Source organism: Numenius arquata, chromosome 11 (genome assembly GCF_964106895.1).
Source record: "Numenius arquata chromosome 11, bNumArq3.hap1.1, whole genome shotgun sequence".
Classification (NCBI taxonomy): domain Eukaryota; kingdom Metazoa; phylum Chordata; class Aves; order Charadriiformes; family Scolopacidae; genus Numenius; species Numenius arquata.
The window spans coordinates 2,870,877-2,888,015 of NC_133586.1; the positions used below are offsets into that span (position 1 = coordinate 2,870,877).

Consider the following 17,139-nt stretch of genomic DNA (forward strand, 5'->3'; position numbering starts at 1 on the left):
TTCATTAACACAGAACTGGGAGAGCTCTGGGTGGATGTGGGGTCTGTGCATAATAACCCAGAGCCCAGTGTTTGAGCCCAGGAAGTGAACAATACACAGCATAGGACTGAATTTACATATGTTCAGGAATCCAGATATTTGATATTTTTTTGCAGAACCCTGATTTTTCTTTTTTTTTTTTTTTTTTTGGTCTTCCAATTCACAACAGTTAAGTAATCAGGCTTCAATCAACTGCGTATTTCCAGCCCAGTTATTTGAGATATTTTGTGACTTTAAAGCAATTCCTGACCTTCATCTCTCGGATGACATGCAGAGTTTCTTTAATGGTGCTAAGGACTGAACAGGAGCCCACTAACACCTACGGAATTCACCTCTTTGGCATTTTCTTAATTTTCACTTTATTAAGCAGATAAAAGGAGAGCTATTTCCTCTCCGGGCTCCCTTGTTTGCTGTGTGATGTACTGTGAGGTATCAGTCCAGCCAAACACTTCTTTGATCAATGAGCTTTGAGTAAGCTGTGTGAAACCTAACGCGTGTCTTTCCATCTCTAGGCATCCACTGTGACAATATATGCACCCAGGGCCGCTGGGGACCAAACTGCTCCATCTCCTGCAACTGTGAGAACGGGGGATCCTGCTCCCCAGAGGATGGCACCTGTGACTGCGCACCAGGATACAGAGGACCCTTGTGCCAGAGAAGTAAGATTTTCCATAGATGTGGTGGCAGAAGCTAGAAATGCTCATTTGTGACACCAGAGAGACAGAGCCACAGGTTTCTGAGCTGCTTTAGCTCATGACTTCCTAAGGGCAAAAGCCAGCCTGAAAAATGCTTCTTGATCAAGAAGTCAAGACTCTACTGCATTGAGTCATGTCTTGTGTTTCTTCTTCTGGCCTTCCACAGCACCTGGAGGTCACAGGTGACCTGAAAGCAGAAGCAACACCTTTACATACAAAACTTGGCAGGATCTGGGCAAAAATAGATTTACAGTTAAGTAGTTGTAAACTATAGGATACCTATTAAACAGTCAGCTACGACCCATCCCATAATAACAGGTGGATGAGCATTGGCTATCAAAATAACAAGGCAATGTTTTCTTATATGCCAGAAAAAGAAACACAGCAGCCTGAAATAGCTCCTGTCTGATGCTCCGCTGTTACATATTAAAATGTTCCAAGCAGATAAAAATCCTCTCATTTGCTTTATCTGGGAAGCTGCGTTTGCCCCCCGGGGACCCCCATTCACTGATCCAAACGACACGCAACCTTCTCCCTGTGTAAACAAGAAATGGTTTTCTCTGTCTTTTCTGCAGCAGCTCTTGTTCTTCCTGTAAGACATTCTGCAGGCCCAGTTCATATATCCCCTTTGATTTCACCAGTTACACTTGACACTAGAACACACTCATCTCTAAAAATAATTTGTAGCCGACAGTTTTTATTTAAAGCCATTATAACAATGACCTCTAGCACTGCTGTAGTTAATGGCCTATAAGCATTTCCATTATAAACCCCAATTTCCAGGTGCTTCAGCATATCTATATAGCTGTAAAACCTCTCTCCAAGGCTAAAATGTGGTGCTCAGAGCTTCAGGGAATTGGGGAAGAAATTGTTGTACAAATTTGAAACCCTAAGAGAGCAAAACTTCCAGAAGTTAATAGTTTCTGACCTTTCTGAGACAGAAAAAAAAAAAAAAACAAAAAAAAAAACCAACAACGAGCTTAGTTTTATCAGCTGATGGCACGTAGGCTACAAAAGGCAAACCCTGTCCCCAGATTGCAACTCCAGCAATCAGGCTGCTCCCTGAGGACATCTGCTGAGGACATAATGGGGAGAAATTTTCCTCCCCTCTGGGGGGACAGCAGAGGGATTCTGCGGATGCTTCTGCTATTGCCTTGTGTCGCTGAAATGCTTCTCCTGAATTCTGGCCGGGGAATTCTGGAGGCTCCCACCTCTTCTGTGAGATTCAGGCTCAAGACTCCCTTGTGAAGAGGACACCTCTGTAGCTGAAGGTAGCTTTAGCCTGCTGAGTTTGCTCTCAGAATCATTCCTGTTTTTCTCTTGGAAATTAATTTAGAAACAGAATTTAGCCTGTAAAGGGCAGTAGTGAAGATGATACTCAGCCAGTTTGTTCTGTCTGTGTAATCAGGATTACATGAGACACCAGGGTAGTTTACTGCTCTCAGACCTGCAGAACCGTCTCCAGGAATGATCCAGGTTGTTTTATAGCTAATGCATCATCAACAAACCTGTCAACTAAGTTTCAGCTGGAAATCTGCAGCAGTGTAAGAACCTGACACCCCCTGTGAATGTAAGAACCAAGAGAAAAATTCTCATTCAGTGAAAAAATAGAACGGGCATGATATAGTAACCAGTGAGCCAGAACTATATAACAGAGAATTGCAGGAGTAAAAATAAAAACATATAAAGTCATTTTTGCAGTTACTTACTGCAATTTAACTTTCTTTGTGCTTATCTATGGCAGTAAATGTTTGGACAGTGGATGGTTTTTCATTCTACGTGTGCTTAGAAGTGACAATACGCATTTGTAAGAGATACCGAGCCATAATCTTGGCACTATACCTTATGTACAAATTCTATAATAATTTCAATCCAGGTTTTAAGCAAATTAGGCAAACAGTTCCTGACAAGTTCACTCAGCTATCCGATGTGATTACTGATGCAAATTAGGTGATTTTGTATGCTGTTACCATAATTACCATTTTTAGATTCTGTTCATCACTGATGGATGCTGCTCCTGCAATGGCATGTATAAACTGGCTGTCCCGATTGAACAGGAGTATTGCACCCAATTATGTTTAGAAACCACCTTTTGAAACAGTTGTTTAGATGTAAAATATTGAGAGTTTCCTAATATACCTTCTCTGATTTCTTAGCTTAATTTCCAAAGGAAATGGCATTCTGGGTTTCTGTCGTCTGTACGTGTGTGCGAGTGTTTCTCTCCTAGCTGGCTTAAAAGCTTTGGAATATGTGTTATTAACCATATCTGCCAGGGGGCTATGAGGTCTTGAACATCTTAAACTCCCATGTTTTGTAAAAGAGTTTAGCTGGAACAGGCTGGAGAGGCTCAAATTAGTGTCTGGAGAGAGAGAGGCTGCTGAGAGCTCTCTGCTGTATTATTAAATAGCCAAGGACTTACATGAGGTAGGATGGTGGGAGTGTTTGAAGCACAGGAGCAGTTTTACTCGGAGCTCACACTTTATCAGACAAGAAATAATGCAACAGGCTTCATCATTTCAGCTGCTCACAAAACTGTGTTTTTATAAATTAAGAAATATAGGCTTGGGATTAAGACAGAGAGAGAATTCACAAGCTCTCAGCAATGAGAAATCTTCTGAAAAACCTGCGACAGCTTATTTTGTTTTGTCTCCAGTCTGTCCCCCTGGCTTTTATGGACACCACTGCAGCCAGCCGTGCCCTCAGTGCGTGCACAGCAGCGGGCCCTGTCACCACGTGTCGGGACACTGCGATTGCCTGCCTGGATTCTTTGGTGCTCTCTGCAACCAAGGTACTGAGCCCGAGACCCCAAAATGCCACCTCCTTTCCCACCTTCCTGTGTCTGTGACTTTGCGGCAGGACCGATCACAAGGTTCCTGCCTTTTTACTTTGTTTCAGCTGTTTGGATCACAAGAAATTCTTTACTTCAGAGGGAAAATGCAAATAGTCACCCTTTTGTTAATATGATGTGCTCCTGCTTTCATAAATAAACCAGGTCTGCTGCTCTGTATTGAAATGAATATGGAATGAGACACCTGCTGTAAATATATCAGCCATCCAACGGTTTCATTTTCCTTTCTGCTCAGCCTCCCACACCCTAAATGTCGACGGCACCTTCGTGCACCCTTTTTCAGCAGGTGTAAATACTAGTTAAGGTAAAGCTCAGGTACACGAGCCCAAACAGCCAGTTAATGCATGGAACCTTATTTACGCTGTCTGGGAATAGCTAAAATCACGTACACCCAAACACAAGTGCAGGAGATAGAAAAATTTGCAATGAGGGAGGGAAAGTGAGTTAATTTGCACAGGTGAAGAGTATCTTCAACTCCCCCTAATGTCCATCCCCGTTCTGTACCTTTGAAAGTTAGTCCACTTTTAACCATAGGTTTCATTTTCAGTTTTATCCTAAAAATTCCCACAAAACCATGACGGTATTCGGCGGAGTCTCAGTTATTGCACACTACTGTGGGTATTTTCTACACACAGATTTAAAAGAGATTATTCTTAATGGCTACTGCCCTTGTGAAGTCACCAGCCCTGTAAAAATTGAACTGACACTTTTTAATGACCTGCTTTTCAGGAAGTTAGAAATTGCAGACAGCACTTATGCAAAATCATTAAACATAGATTAAGTATAACCATGTTTTCTTTTTCCTGTGCCGTATAGTCAACTAAACATTATACCAATTAATTTATTAAAATGAACATATTTCAGTGAATTTGTCCACTTTATGTGAAAAGTTAGCCAGATTTCAAAGCGTAAGCAGGGCTAATTATCCTCTTAAGAAAACTATTTCATTTTTGCTCAGATGTTCAGCACTTCTGGTTTTACTTTGAAATGTTGATCTATCCAGCAAATTAATTTTAAAATATTCATGTCCTAATTAAAATCAATTTGTGCTGCAGTTTGTCATAAAGAGTTAGCATGTAACTTTATTTTGTAGAAAGAAAAAGTGCTAATTAATGTTTTCCATTGGAAAAAAAGTGAAATGAAGATTTCACTTTTGAATTTTCATCTCCTTGTGCCGTCTCTTTTCTGGCAGCGGGAACATTCTTCCCTCAGCAGCACGTGCGTGCGGGGAGCTGGGTAACCTCCGAAATCACACAGGTTTTGACATGGTTGTGCTGAGGATTCTGAGCAGCAACCAACCAAGCAGCTGTTTTATGAATATCTTTCACAATCATGTAGCAAGACGGATTGATAATAACTTGTTATCGCTGCTAGAACACACCTGGGGACTTTCAGAGTCCCACTTCAGAGCTTTTATAGCTAATTAATATCACTACCTGCATTGTACAATCAGATTGCTCCTGAAGAAAGAGGTTTTAGTCCTTACTTTACAGCTTTGTTTAAAAATGTTTGAGACATTTGAAGAAGTGCTTGGTTTTGGATCTCGCATCTCTACAAGAGAGTCACTGTGTCAATCCGCAACCAGGTTACTTAAATTAATGAAAACAACCATTTTGGCAGGATCGGTTCTGTAATCCTTCTGTGCTGACATTCTGGAGGGCATCACACTCTTTCACTGAGACAAGAGGTGCTCAGATGGCAGGAACCCCTCTGCTACCTCTCACTGTGTGGAACCGAAGCAGTTCTTTTATAAAGTATGACCTGTTGCCTTTGTCAGCATCGGTGTTTGGATCACAAATCTTTTCCTGATTCATTAGTATTCCACGTTGCAGTGCAAATCAGCTCCTATTTTAAGCAAGTCTTTTGAGAACTATTTTTTCATACATACAAACAATCCAGCCTTCGTTTAAGTGATGTTATCTATCCCCGTCTTAAAGATGCAATAAAAATATTGCGTTGAATGGCTCTATATAGAGCATTGGAACTGAATAATGGTGTAGCATGTATGAGAACCTGGGCTGACAGATCATTTTAGTTTTTGCTCTTTCTGGGATATGGGGGCTTTTTTTTCCTTCTCTCTCTTTCTCTTTGTGTCTGTGTATTGTTCTTTTCATTGTGTCTGTATATTGTATTTAGTTTTATCTCTTTTCAGTTAGAGAACTATTCAGTTTAGCAGATAATTTGAAAGCCAAAACCAGCTTTATCCACACTTACAGATAAGTTTGTAGTATATAGAAATGCCTGCAGAAAACAATAGTGTGCCCATTCTTAGGTTTCTGCCATAGTAAGAGTAGAGGATGGCAGATTGTATAGAAGCAAATGAATCACAGCTCAGGATTTCAATCTGTGGCTGATTCACAGTCAGGGTAGATTGAGGTCACCTGTAGAGACTACATACGAGAAAGTGAGGGTGGCTGAAGTGGTAAAACAGGGAATAATTCAGGGAAGTGCCTTAATCACTTTTTTGACATCACTATTATTTACCAGGATACAAGTCCGGTTCCATTTGTTACATTCTTTGCAAAGATGGACTGTATGTTTTATCTTGTTTTGAAAATACATCTGTTTTTGTCAGGGAACACAGCCAATAAGAGCACAGAAATTAAACATTTCATTCATTACTGAGCAGAGCTTTCCATCAACTTTAACGTTAAAGATTTCCAATAATTTGGTGGGAGGTTGAAGATCTATGTGTCTATTAGTTTTATGTCACTGTGCTTAGGCTGTTATAAGATGACTCTGAAAAAAATTTAGAGTTTCTTTTCTTCCAAGTTCAGGAGTAAGCCGGGCAGACAGACGGGAATAGATGCTGATTTTGTCAGGATGCAGCACATCTGTTTAACAGCTCTCAGTCAAACATATATATAATCCTTGGAAACCACATTTGCAACCTAATCGACCACTTACTGCAGCATGGACACTGGAGAGGAATAGGTGGACGGATGCCAAAAGACAAGCATGACATTGTGCTTTATTTGTGGGAGTATGTGCTTTATTTGTGGGAGTAGCCTTCTGCCGGACTTAAATGGTCAAAATACTTGTGGAAGTGGCAGTCTTGCTCCTGGTTTACTCTCTGCTTGCATGGTTTGAATCTGTGAGATGCCGGGAGCCTGCCTCCCACCAACACTGCTGACAGATCTTCAGCAAAGCCCAGTCTATTTAGTAGCAAAGGCACCTTCCTGTCGCACTGCTGTTTGATCCAGAAGGAATGGGGACAGTGATGAGGTAGGTACTCCAGTGTACCCAATATTACAGCCCCACGTGATGCACGATGCATTTTGTGGTGTCAGTCGGACAGCAGGGAAAGGACTACAGCTCTTTCAGCCTCTCCTTGCAAGCTCTTCTGCCATCAGCCCTTTCATGGGCACTGGGCTCCCAGTACAGTACCCATGGCTCATATGTCAGGCCATCCTACCAGCTGGTAAGGTTTGGAGCCTTTGGTCCATTCGTACTGTCATTATCAGTTGTACAGTACAAGGGAGTTAGATTCTAGTGACAGACCTGAAAGTAAGAGTCCCCATTGCTCTCCATCTTTTTAAATGAAATATTAGTAATAAAACAATAAAAATAAAATATAATAATATTAATATTTCATTAGTGTAGTTTCTTTTTCAACCCATAAGTTCTCTCTTTCTCTCCTTTTCTCTCCTCTCCTCTGAAGGGAGAGAGGCTAAAGTGAGCATCTGTCATTCGTTTGGTGGCCAGCCCAGCCCAAACCATGACAGACTTCTTCATTGGTTGATATTTAGCCTAAAATGTTCCTTTCCCACTTTTGTTGTTATTGTTGAGGTGCTCTGAGCCAGCACAGAACCCTGTTGTGGGACTTGCAAGTCCGCCCTTGGCCAAGTCCCCAGTTCAGTCCCTTCCAGCCACTTGTGTTTGCTACTACTCTTTGAATTTTCCTCAACTTTACTGTTCTCGTCCTCTCCCAATGACCCCTTTTCTCAGTTTTGTCTCTCCTCTTTTCATCCTTCCATAATGCCCTTCAATAATTGCAATCTTCTAACTATATTAGATTCATTTTCCAGCAGAAAAATTGATTTCTAGAAGATTTTCTCCTGTTGTTTTTGTTCCTGGGATGTAAGCAAACAAAATGGACTTGAATACTTTTTACCTTTTCCTTCTTTCTGGAAGAATTTTGCCCATTTGGCTTCAGCAAAGAAAAATGTTGTAATTACTTTTATCTCTAATGGCTAAATGTTAAGTCCTGTGGCTTCCTCTTCTTCATTATAAAGAGCCTTCAGTAAACTGCCTTATATTTTCACAGTCTGTCCCAGTGGAAAATACGGGAAGAACTGTGCCGAGGTCTGTCAGTGCACGGAGAACGGGACCTGCAACCCCATCGATGGATCCTGTCAGTGTTTCCCAGGCTGGATAGGGACCGACTGCTCTCAGAGTAAGCAAAGTGTTATTTTTCCATCTTCTCATTAAAATAACAGATTTTCCTGTTTAGTGTTTTCTGAAAGTTAAAGACAGATTCTAGGGAAATCCCTGAAGTATTACAGCAGCCAGTGCCTTACTCTCTTTATAGCTTATTTCTTTTAATTAATCTAAGCTAGCTTTGGCTTGAATTAGTTTCTGCATTTGGAATTTGCAGAAGCTGTTACTAGCTTCTATTACTGGAAAGGGAGGTCACAAGCTCTTATCAGAACAGAAAGCTCCATGCTCCCTTTTAATTTCTAGCTGAATTCCCTTTTATTTATTTTTTGAAATCATTTCCTTTCAGCGATTACATTAGAAATTATTAACTAGTAAATGTTTTCATGTACGGAGCCCCTAGAATTGAGAAATTAGGCAGCTGAAATATTTCTATTAAATGTAATTTAATTGTAAAAGTCAATGTGGGCTTGGAGGGATGGAGGATTTCTTCTTGAAAATTGCCCAGGTAGAAGATTGGCATTTGCTGATCCCAAAGTGTCATTTCCTGAGAGCATCCCTTAATTGAAGATAGATCACAGAGGGAAGCAATATCCTATCATTCAGAAATGTTACTTCATATTCAGGATACAACTAGCATATTAGACAGCATTCCAGAGTAAAATATATTAAACTTCAAGTGATAAAGTAGGAATCGGATAAAAACAGACGGCTGTAATTTTGCTTTTATTGTGTATCTTCCACAGACAGAATATTGCTGTCACTCAAAAATAGGGGGAAAAAAAAAGAAAAAAAAAAAGACAGAAAGATCCACAGATTCCTCATTATATTTAGCCACGTAATTGGGAAATGAATGTTAGTTTCTGTTAACCTTGAAAAAAAAGATGTTTTTTCTTACAGAGTGGGGCAGGCCAGTTCAGCAGCAACGATTCCCGGTTTAGCAGGCAGAAGGACCTGGCGATAGCTACTCAGTGTTTTGGGTGAACACAGTGGGAACCTGCCTGTTTCCTCAGTTACCCTCTTGGAAAGAAAGCGTAAACCTCCCAAGGGGAGCCTGGCCTGACACCAGGCTCCTGGTGGAACCTGGCCCCGCGTACCCGGCTCCGGCGCTGAGCTATTTCGGTCAGACCTCCCTCCGCACCAGTTAACCTGGAATGACCGAGAGACGGAGCTGCAAAGGAGATAATTTTAGCTCCAACTCCAGAGCTGGTTCTGGAGCCACTAACACACCCTGCAGCTCTGGCTTACAAAGGCGTTGTAAAAGTACTTCAGGTTCCTTATAGCAGGAATACTTTAGGCCAAGTCCTGTTCAGCTTTACATTGTGTGAGTTCGGTGACCTTTTGTTTGATTTATGTCATGGCAGGGTGGCTTTTTTCTATTCATTCTGGCTTTAGAGATGTCTGTAAAATACCAGAAACTTGCATTTATCGTCAGAATTGGAGCCAATGGCATACATGGAAATAGGCACAATTTCTGCACTTTCAGGTTTCCTGGGAACCATGCCTTATTAATTCATGTCTTTAATAGGAAGCAATGGAAAGTGCTTTTTGAAGCAAAAATATAGTTGTTATATTGAAGGGTTATCATCATTTTGGATCTTTTAGTCTGGCACTAATAACTGTAACTTACTGCATTCATTTTTGGAGGGAGGCTTAAAATAACTTTTGAAAATGTATTAATATTGTACTTGTTGAAATATATAATAGACCTGGAGATTTTAATTTAATATTAGCCCCATCAACAAAAGCAATCTGATTTTGTGGATGGGAATTCATACTATAAGAAGTTTTCTTTACATTTTTACTTAATTTGAGTAGCACTCTCTGCTTCAAATGAATGTGGTAATTTTAGTAGTTGATTGCATAGCAAAAGTAAACCATGAATAGCTGTGCTTTATTATGCAAGAATTCCAGAATATCAAAAAGAAAATTAAATTACCTCCAGGTCTTAAAACCCTCTCTAAATTGTCTTCACAGATAATGCCGATAAGGCAGGGAGAGTGGTTAGAGCACTTAGAGTAATGTAGCGTCGAGGTTCGCTGTCTCAGTGGTTCTTCTATGCAGCAAAGACCTGCTCCTGCCTCCTGACCTACACGGGGAAGAAATCCCTTGTGCCGGGGCTTGACGGCGTGGGTGATGCTGCGGGTTGGCATCTGGGAATCGCCGGTTTGGAAGAACCGGTGGTTGTCCGGTTCTTGCTGCAGCCACGCCGAGCTCTGCAACGCAAAGTTCTGCCTTTGCTGGTGTCCCACGGGTTCTCCCTTTATTGTCGCTCCTCTGCAGCACTAATGCAGTATCATTGCTTGCTTCTTTTTTTTTTTTTTTTTTTTTTTTGGTCAGCTGACAAATCTTTTTTATTTTCATAGCTTGTCCCACTGGTTTTTGGGGCCCTGATTGCTTTCATTCATGCAACTGCCACAACGGAGCACTGTGCAGCCCTTACGATGGAGAATGTAGATGTACTCATGGTTGGACGGGGCTCTACTGCACTCAGCGTAAGCCTTTCAGAGACACTCTTGTGCCAGGGAAATCTGTCAAAGTATGTGCTGCTACCTCGTGTCTCTTCCAAGTATTGCACTCTTCCCTCTAAAACCACCCGCTTCTTACTTGGGATAACTTCACATCATCCCGAAGAAAATAGCCCTGGAGCTTTTCAAGGCCTTTGATGCTTTTGGCACACGATAAAGGAGGGACCGATCATTTAGATTATTGATGTGTTGTCGGAATTTGCACAGTCTGTGTCCCTGCTTGTTAAAGCCCCAGTATTCGTAGCCCGATGTAGGAAAATGTTTGAGATTTCTCATCCTACTGGTGCCAAATCAGCAGCACTGCACGAAAGAGGAGATCAAATTCTGGTGAGCCTTTTAAGAAGGCTCTTTCGCTTGCGAGTGATTGATTGATCTCTGGCCTTTGAGAGAGTTTCTGTTTAGCCGTCTTCTTTCACTTCTTGAAAATGTAGTTTGTATGGATGGGTTCAAGTTTTCGTTCTTCTGAAACACTTAAGAGGCAATTCTGTAAGATATGAGAAACACTACTTCAAGAAAATTGGCTGTCGTAGTATCTCTGCATTTAGATGATCAAATAAATGTTATTAAATATACAGAGGCTGAAAATGCAGAGATTTATAGGCCCACGTATTTTGTGCTGATAACGCATCTGAGTTTGTATTTCAGCTTATTTCTGAGTCTTTCCTTATTCTGATTCCTGAAAGGTTGCCCAGCTGCTTTTTATGGAAAAAACTGTGCCAATGTTTGTCAGTGTCAGAACGGGGCGGACTGTGACCACATCACTGGCCAGTGCACCTGCAGGACTGGATTTACAGGCAAACAATGTGAGCAAAGTGAGTAGCAGCATGACTTCATTTTTCTCTTTCTCCGAGGAGGGGGTTGGGGTGGGTGGTATTTCGGAGTTCTTTGCAGAAATAGGCTCTTAAATGAATTGTTGATGTCAGCAAGAAGGTAACCCCGGGCACCATATATAATCCGTAGGGAGAAGAGGGCATCTCTGGAAAGCTGGACAGTCTGTTTAAGCATTAAAAAATACAGTGAATCCTCTGCAAATTAGGCCTTTCCGCTCCCGGCCTGAAGTTAGGTGAGATAAAAGCAAGTCCCTGCGCTCAGAGCTGACTGGACGTAGCCTTCCCCAGCAACTCGTACCTAATTAATAGAACACAAGCCGCATTCTGCCTTGCTAATGTTGTTGAGAGCAGCAGCACCAGGTTCCCCTGGCACCAAGGAAGACAGAAGGGTTAAAAGAAAGAAGTTCTTTCTCCTCTCTGCCTTCCAAGGAATTATGGTTGGACTCGATGATCTCAAAGGTCCCTTCCAACCATGAAGATTCTGTGATTCTCTGAAGATTCTGTGACTGGGGCTTTCTTGCAGAAATTATTATGCTATAGATACAAACCAAATAAAGATTCGTCTTTACAATGATAGAACAGATCAAGGAAAAAAACACCGCTTGCCATTTTTGGAAGGGTCTGTGTTTAACTTGAGTAGTGAGCAAGTGTTTAACAACGAACTTCAATTACCTTGGAAGGGTACCGGCATATCTTACTGTAATTGTTGTCAGTGCCTTGCTGGCATATCGAGCACGCCGTGCCAAATGGCTTCTTTTAAGAACAAAGAATCAGGGTAGTGGAAACTGTATGTGCTGTAGTTAAATAACTACTTGTTTGTCCAGCATAGTAAATCAAAAGAAAATTCCCCCACGCTTACTTGGATTCTAAATGCAGGGTGAAATCTGTCTCACCTTAGCAAAGCATTAATTCCACAGGGTTTCTTGCCTTTTTTTTTTGGCAGTAAGGTAATACAGTAACATTCCTGCTGGATTTGCGAGCGAAAGGCCTGCCTCAAAGCTTCTTAACCGCAGCTTACTACATGGATCTTTATGAAAGTATTTGGACATATAACTGAATTCATGAACATCTTTTCTTTTTGCACATACTTGCATTCAGCAAAGCACGTATCTCAGGACCAAATTTGCACGCTCATGTAGGGATTACATGTGGCACCACTGTAACTCTCTAAGTGGCCAATTTACTGTGAATTTGTGTACGCCCTTACTGCAACCATAAATAACATAGGAAACTAAAAAGTTCCATAGTAGAACTGCATCGTAGCAGATTTTATGCAAGAAGCTCCGTTTCTAATTTGACCTCTGTACAAAGCCTGAGGCTTTCTTTTCTGTCCAAACTACAAATGTATTTATATATTTGTTTTTCTACTATTTAATCTAAAAGTATCTCTTCATTAAGACTCCTTCCTTCTCAAAAGGAAGGAGTCTTTTTTTTTTTTTTTTTTTTTTTTTTTTTTTTAATGTGGTTGGACTCGATGATCTCAAAGGTCCCTTCCAACCACTAAGATTCTGTGATTCTGTGAAAATCCTGCTGATTGTGCAGTCACACCACATTGCGGATGAAGTGTCTAAATGGAGACAGCATCTCTGTGCAGCAGTCGAAAAATTTAGGCCTTATTCATTTTAAGTAGGTGACAGGTTAATATCAGAATGACCATTCATTGCAATAATAATATTATTTTCCTTTTTGGGGTGACCTGCAGATGAAAGAAGGAGATGCAACTTTAATATGCACTGAAAATCATTATAAAGATACTTTATATTAAATTTTGGCTACTAGAAATTACTTAGAGACACTGGGAAGGTATCATCATGCTATGCAAAACATTCACAGTGACACACCAGAAGTCACATCTTAAAACAAACAATATATATTCTAAGAATCATAGCATGTGTGCGTGGATTCAATAATGCGTCTCCTCCACAGAAATAAGTAGGATGTGACAGACGTTGTTTCTTTCAATTTATTATTGAATAGTGCCTCAAGAAGTGTAGTAAGCTGCCTACAGATTTATTGTAATAGCCCATCATGGTAATTGTATGAATAAATTTCTCAGCTGGACATTCAATCATTTTGTCTTTGACAGAAATACAAAGACAGGATAGAAATTCCTTCTACATCAGGAATCCTAATGCAGAAACAGAGCAAATCAAATCATTCAGATGCTCATTTCTGTAATTCCAGCTACAATGGTATATTAATTTTCTAGCACTAGTAGGGATGAGTATGAAAGCACGTGGGATTTGTTTGGTAAAAGTCTGTATTGGTAGTTTGTTCATATAAAGGTACATTAAAACTTTTCTTTGCAACTACCCCCATGAAAAAAAATATGCGGAATTGGTGGAGAATGCTGTTGTCTACAGCTTCTGGGCTCATGCTCTTCTATATACTTGTAATATATACCAGACTTTTAAAGTCTCTATACATATTATTGGTTTCATCCTTGTGAAGCCTTGTGTGACTTTTCCAGAAAGTTACAGCATAATAAGTGATATCCCAAATTGTACATTAAATAAATTTATCTCCTGCTTTAACATAATAATAATCTAACACTAGCGTGTTATCCTAGAGACACCGAAACCGGGGAGACTTTTCTACTGAATTTTCTATGGTAAGCATTTCACCCATTCCCAAAAAAAAAGTAGAATTCTTTCCAATCTTTTTCTTTGGCTTCCCAGAGTGCTCACCAGGAACATTTGGTTATGGTTGCAAACAACTGTGTGAATGCATGAATAATGCTACCTGTGACCATGTCACAGGGACTTGCTACTGCAGTCCAGGCTTCAAAGGAATCCGATGTGATCAAGGTACAGTGAAAGTCTATCTGTAAAAATATATCTATCTCTCTCTCTTTTTCTCTCTCTCCCCTTCCAATGATGTACTTGCTTTAAAAAAAAAAATAGTGTTTCAAAAATGAAATGCACGATTCAATTTACAGTGTGTTATGAATTACTTTTAACAGCGGCTCTTATGATGGAAGAATTAAACCCCTATACTAAAATTAGCCCTGCTCTTGGATCAGAGAGGCACTCAGTGGGAGCAATCATTGGAATTATTATTCTCCTTCTAATTATTATGGTCTTGCTGGCACTGTTTGTGTGGTATCGACGGAAACAGAAGGAGAAGGGCCATGACATGCCAAGTGTATCTTATACTCCAGCCATGAGGATGACTAATACAGATTACTCACTTTCTGGTAAGGGTCTTTTCATGTTAATCAAATATAGACTCATATTCCTGTATGTTGGGGAAATATAAGCATCTGTGATGTATAACATGCGTTATTGAGCCTCAAAAATAATAACACTTCTGTCCTTCCCCTGACTACCATGATCTTTTAACACTTAACAGGGACAGGAAAGTGAATATAACTTAAAACTGATTTAAGCTGCTTTATAGATGAAAGTTTACATGACACGATACAGGCTGTACCTAGGTAAGAAATACGCTGCATGGGATATATCAGGTCCTTTTTTTTTTTTTAAAACGGCTGCATTCTTCTTGCAGTGCAGAGAAGTTTTCCCTTTGTGAAACCTTCAGAAGACGACTTTTTTTGCTTGAGGAATGGGATTGACTGGGTCAGTCGTAAGGTTTTATTTTGGTCTATGTTGCAGTTTGTGATTTGGGGCATCCTATCGTTGCCACTTTCTTCTGTGTGCAGACCAATCCCCATCATCTAGACAGCTGGTGTGAATCTTCACAGGAGCTGAGGAAAGCAGGACAGAGGAAGAGGAAGGCTCTTTAAGATCAAGAAAAAGTCATACTGAGATCACATTTCTTGCTTCTTTCTATCTTCTGCTGCTGCTGTGGAGGACAGCTTGTCTTTACAGATGGGCTAAATTTTGGAGGATGTGATCAGCTTTTAACACTGTCATTCTCCATTCCTCTATGGCCAGTATCAGATAGGATGCCAGGCGGGAGATGGCTTTACTTGCTTCTTGTTTCCTCCAATCTGTCTCCAGTGGCTATCTCCTCCAGGGTTGCCACCCTCTGACTGCACTTTGCTTCTTCACTTCTCTTTAAATTCACTTCTGCTGAACACCGTTGGCTAAACTCATATTTAGACCACTCAGGCCGAAACTAGAGCATTCCTTCTTCTGATAGCTAAAAGACGAGGGAAAAAAAGTCAGCCTTGGACTGCCTCCCATTGCCTCTTATTTTTGAATTTTAGCTTTGCACAAGCTCTTGCTTAAGCTGCCCATTTGGGTAAGAAATGTATGAAAATGTTGCCAGAGAGGGCTCGTTGGGTCCTTGGCTAGTTGCCAGCACAATTTGGCCTGAAATTTGTCACTTCAACATCATTTGAAGAGCCAGACCATGAACATGGAAAAGACAACTGTGGCCCATCTCAGCAGCAGCGAGGCTCCAAGTTCCAAGAGAGCAGATCACAGCTGCTGGCAGGGAAAAATGTTCTGAACTTCTCAGCGATCCATTTCTTTCACATTGGCACTTTATCCATTTATTTACAAAGCCTGCTACACCTCATTTACTTCTGTGCTTTTCTAGTTAATGTATGTGTAACCCAGCCTGCTTAAGAGGCTTGCAAATCTGCAAATAAACTTGCAAATTTGAAAATAAGGAGAGGAATATTGCTGAGGTTGGGAGTTCCTGACTGGAGTAATTGAGCTGCTCCTTTCAGATAAGGGAACAAAAATCCCCCAGTTGTTTTTCCTCCATATTTTACCATGAACGGAGACTTCCCAATCGACCTGATGGCATCCCAGTCTGACACTCTGCAAGAAGTCCAAGAAAAGACTAATGCTGAGAAAGGATATTCTGATCCTTCAAAGTTAGCATAGACAGATGACTTTCCTCCTCAGCCACAGAGAGAAAGCCGTTATGTCTGAGGACGTTGGTAGTCCAGGACTGTCCTTGCAGGTTATGTCTTTGGGGGTATTGCGTCCCCTTATACAACGTTCTTCACTTTCCTTTCAGGTGCAGCTTATCCCAGAGTTCCTGATACCACATGGTACTTAAGTACTTGAGGAAAAAAACTATTTTGGGTCTGGCTGAATTCCTGGATACATCCTTCAGCTGCATTGAACCTGGGATCTCCTCTGGTCCTTGGGCAATGACAGTGAATTCAATTCTTGCCCCTGTGGTGTTGCTGCTCTGTGTCAGCTCCGTTTGTAAAAAACCTGAAGTATCAGGTCCCTGCAGTCCCACACAGCACCAGGTCAGTGATGTTGTATGGGCTTCTCTAGAAAGAAACTGGGTAATATTTCCTTCCCATTCTTCTCAATCAGTGATGGGGATGCAGACACTGGGCCTTTTCTTTCTTCTTTCTTTTATTTGTGTAGTCCTTGTAGTAACATAAATTTTATGACTCAGGAAGCTGCTGCTGAGTGGGGTCAGCCATCTCTTTCTGGAGGTCACAAGAACAGTTTTCTTCCTGCCTTGAAAAGCTCTGCTATCTGAGCTTGAGGGGGAAGACTAAGAAGTTAGAAATCACGCTGCTCCATCTTCATCTCATTATAAATTGTCTGCAGGTATCAGCATTGTTTCAAGTTTTGGTCTTTGTTTTAGAAAGGCATTTACAAATTCTAGACAAGGGCTTGTGAAAGCTCCTTTCCAAATTCTGACTGTCCTCCAGTACATCCTCCCACTGAAACTTTCCACCCACCAGTAGCCTTCCCAGGCTTGGCCTTACTGATGCTGTTTTCAGCCTTTCTCTTCCATAGCGCAGAGACAGCAAAAGGTGCTGACATGCATCTTCCCCAGCAGAAAATGAGGAGATGGGTACTGAGACAAGATCACAGATCAGAAACAGGGACTCAGCATGGCTGGATGGCAAGAACAACATGTGTGTGTGTAAGTGCCTG

General features: G+C 41.0%; 1 protein-coding gene across 2 annotated transcripts in view; it reads left to right on the forward strand.

The window, feature by feature from the left end:
- The window catches only part of MEGF11 (multiple EGF like domains 11), a 212,456-nt gene that overhangs the window by 166,256 nt on the left and 29,061 nt on the right, over positions 1 to 17,139 (forward strand). For both annotated transcript variants that reach the window (XM_074155366.1, XM_074155367.1), the window contains exons 13-19: positions 552 to 698; positions 3,388 to 3,522; positions 7,850 to 7,978; positions 10,326 to 10,454; positions 11,171 to 11,299; positions 13,996 to 14,124; positions 14,280 to 14,513. In XM_074155366.1, the coding sequence (XP_074011467.1) occupies positions 552 to 698; positions 3,388 to 3,522; positions 7,850 to 7,978; positions 10,326 to 10,454; positions 11,171 to 11,299; positions 13,996 to 14,124; positions 14,280 to 14,513 (1,032 nt within the window). The remainder of the gene's footprint in view (positions 1 to 551; positions 699 to 3,387; positions 3,523 to 7,849; positions 7,979 to 10,325; positions 10,455 to 11,170; positions 11,300 to 13,995; positions 14,125 to 14,279; positions 14,514 to 17,139) is intronic.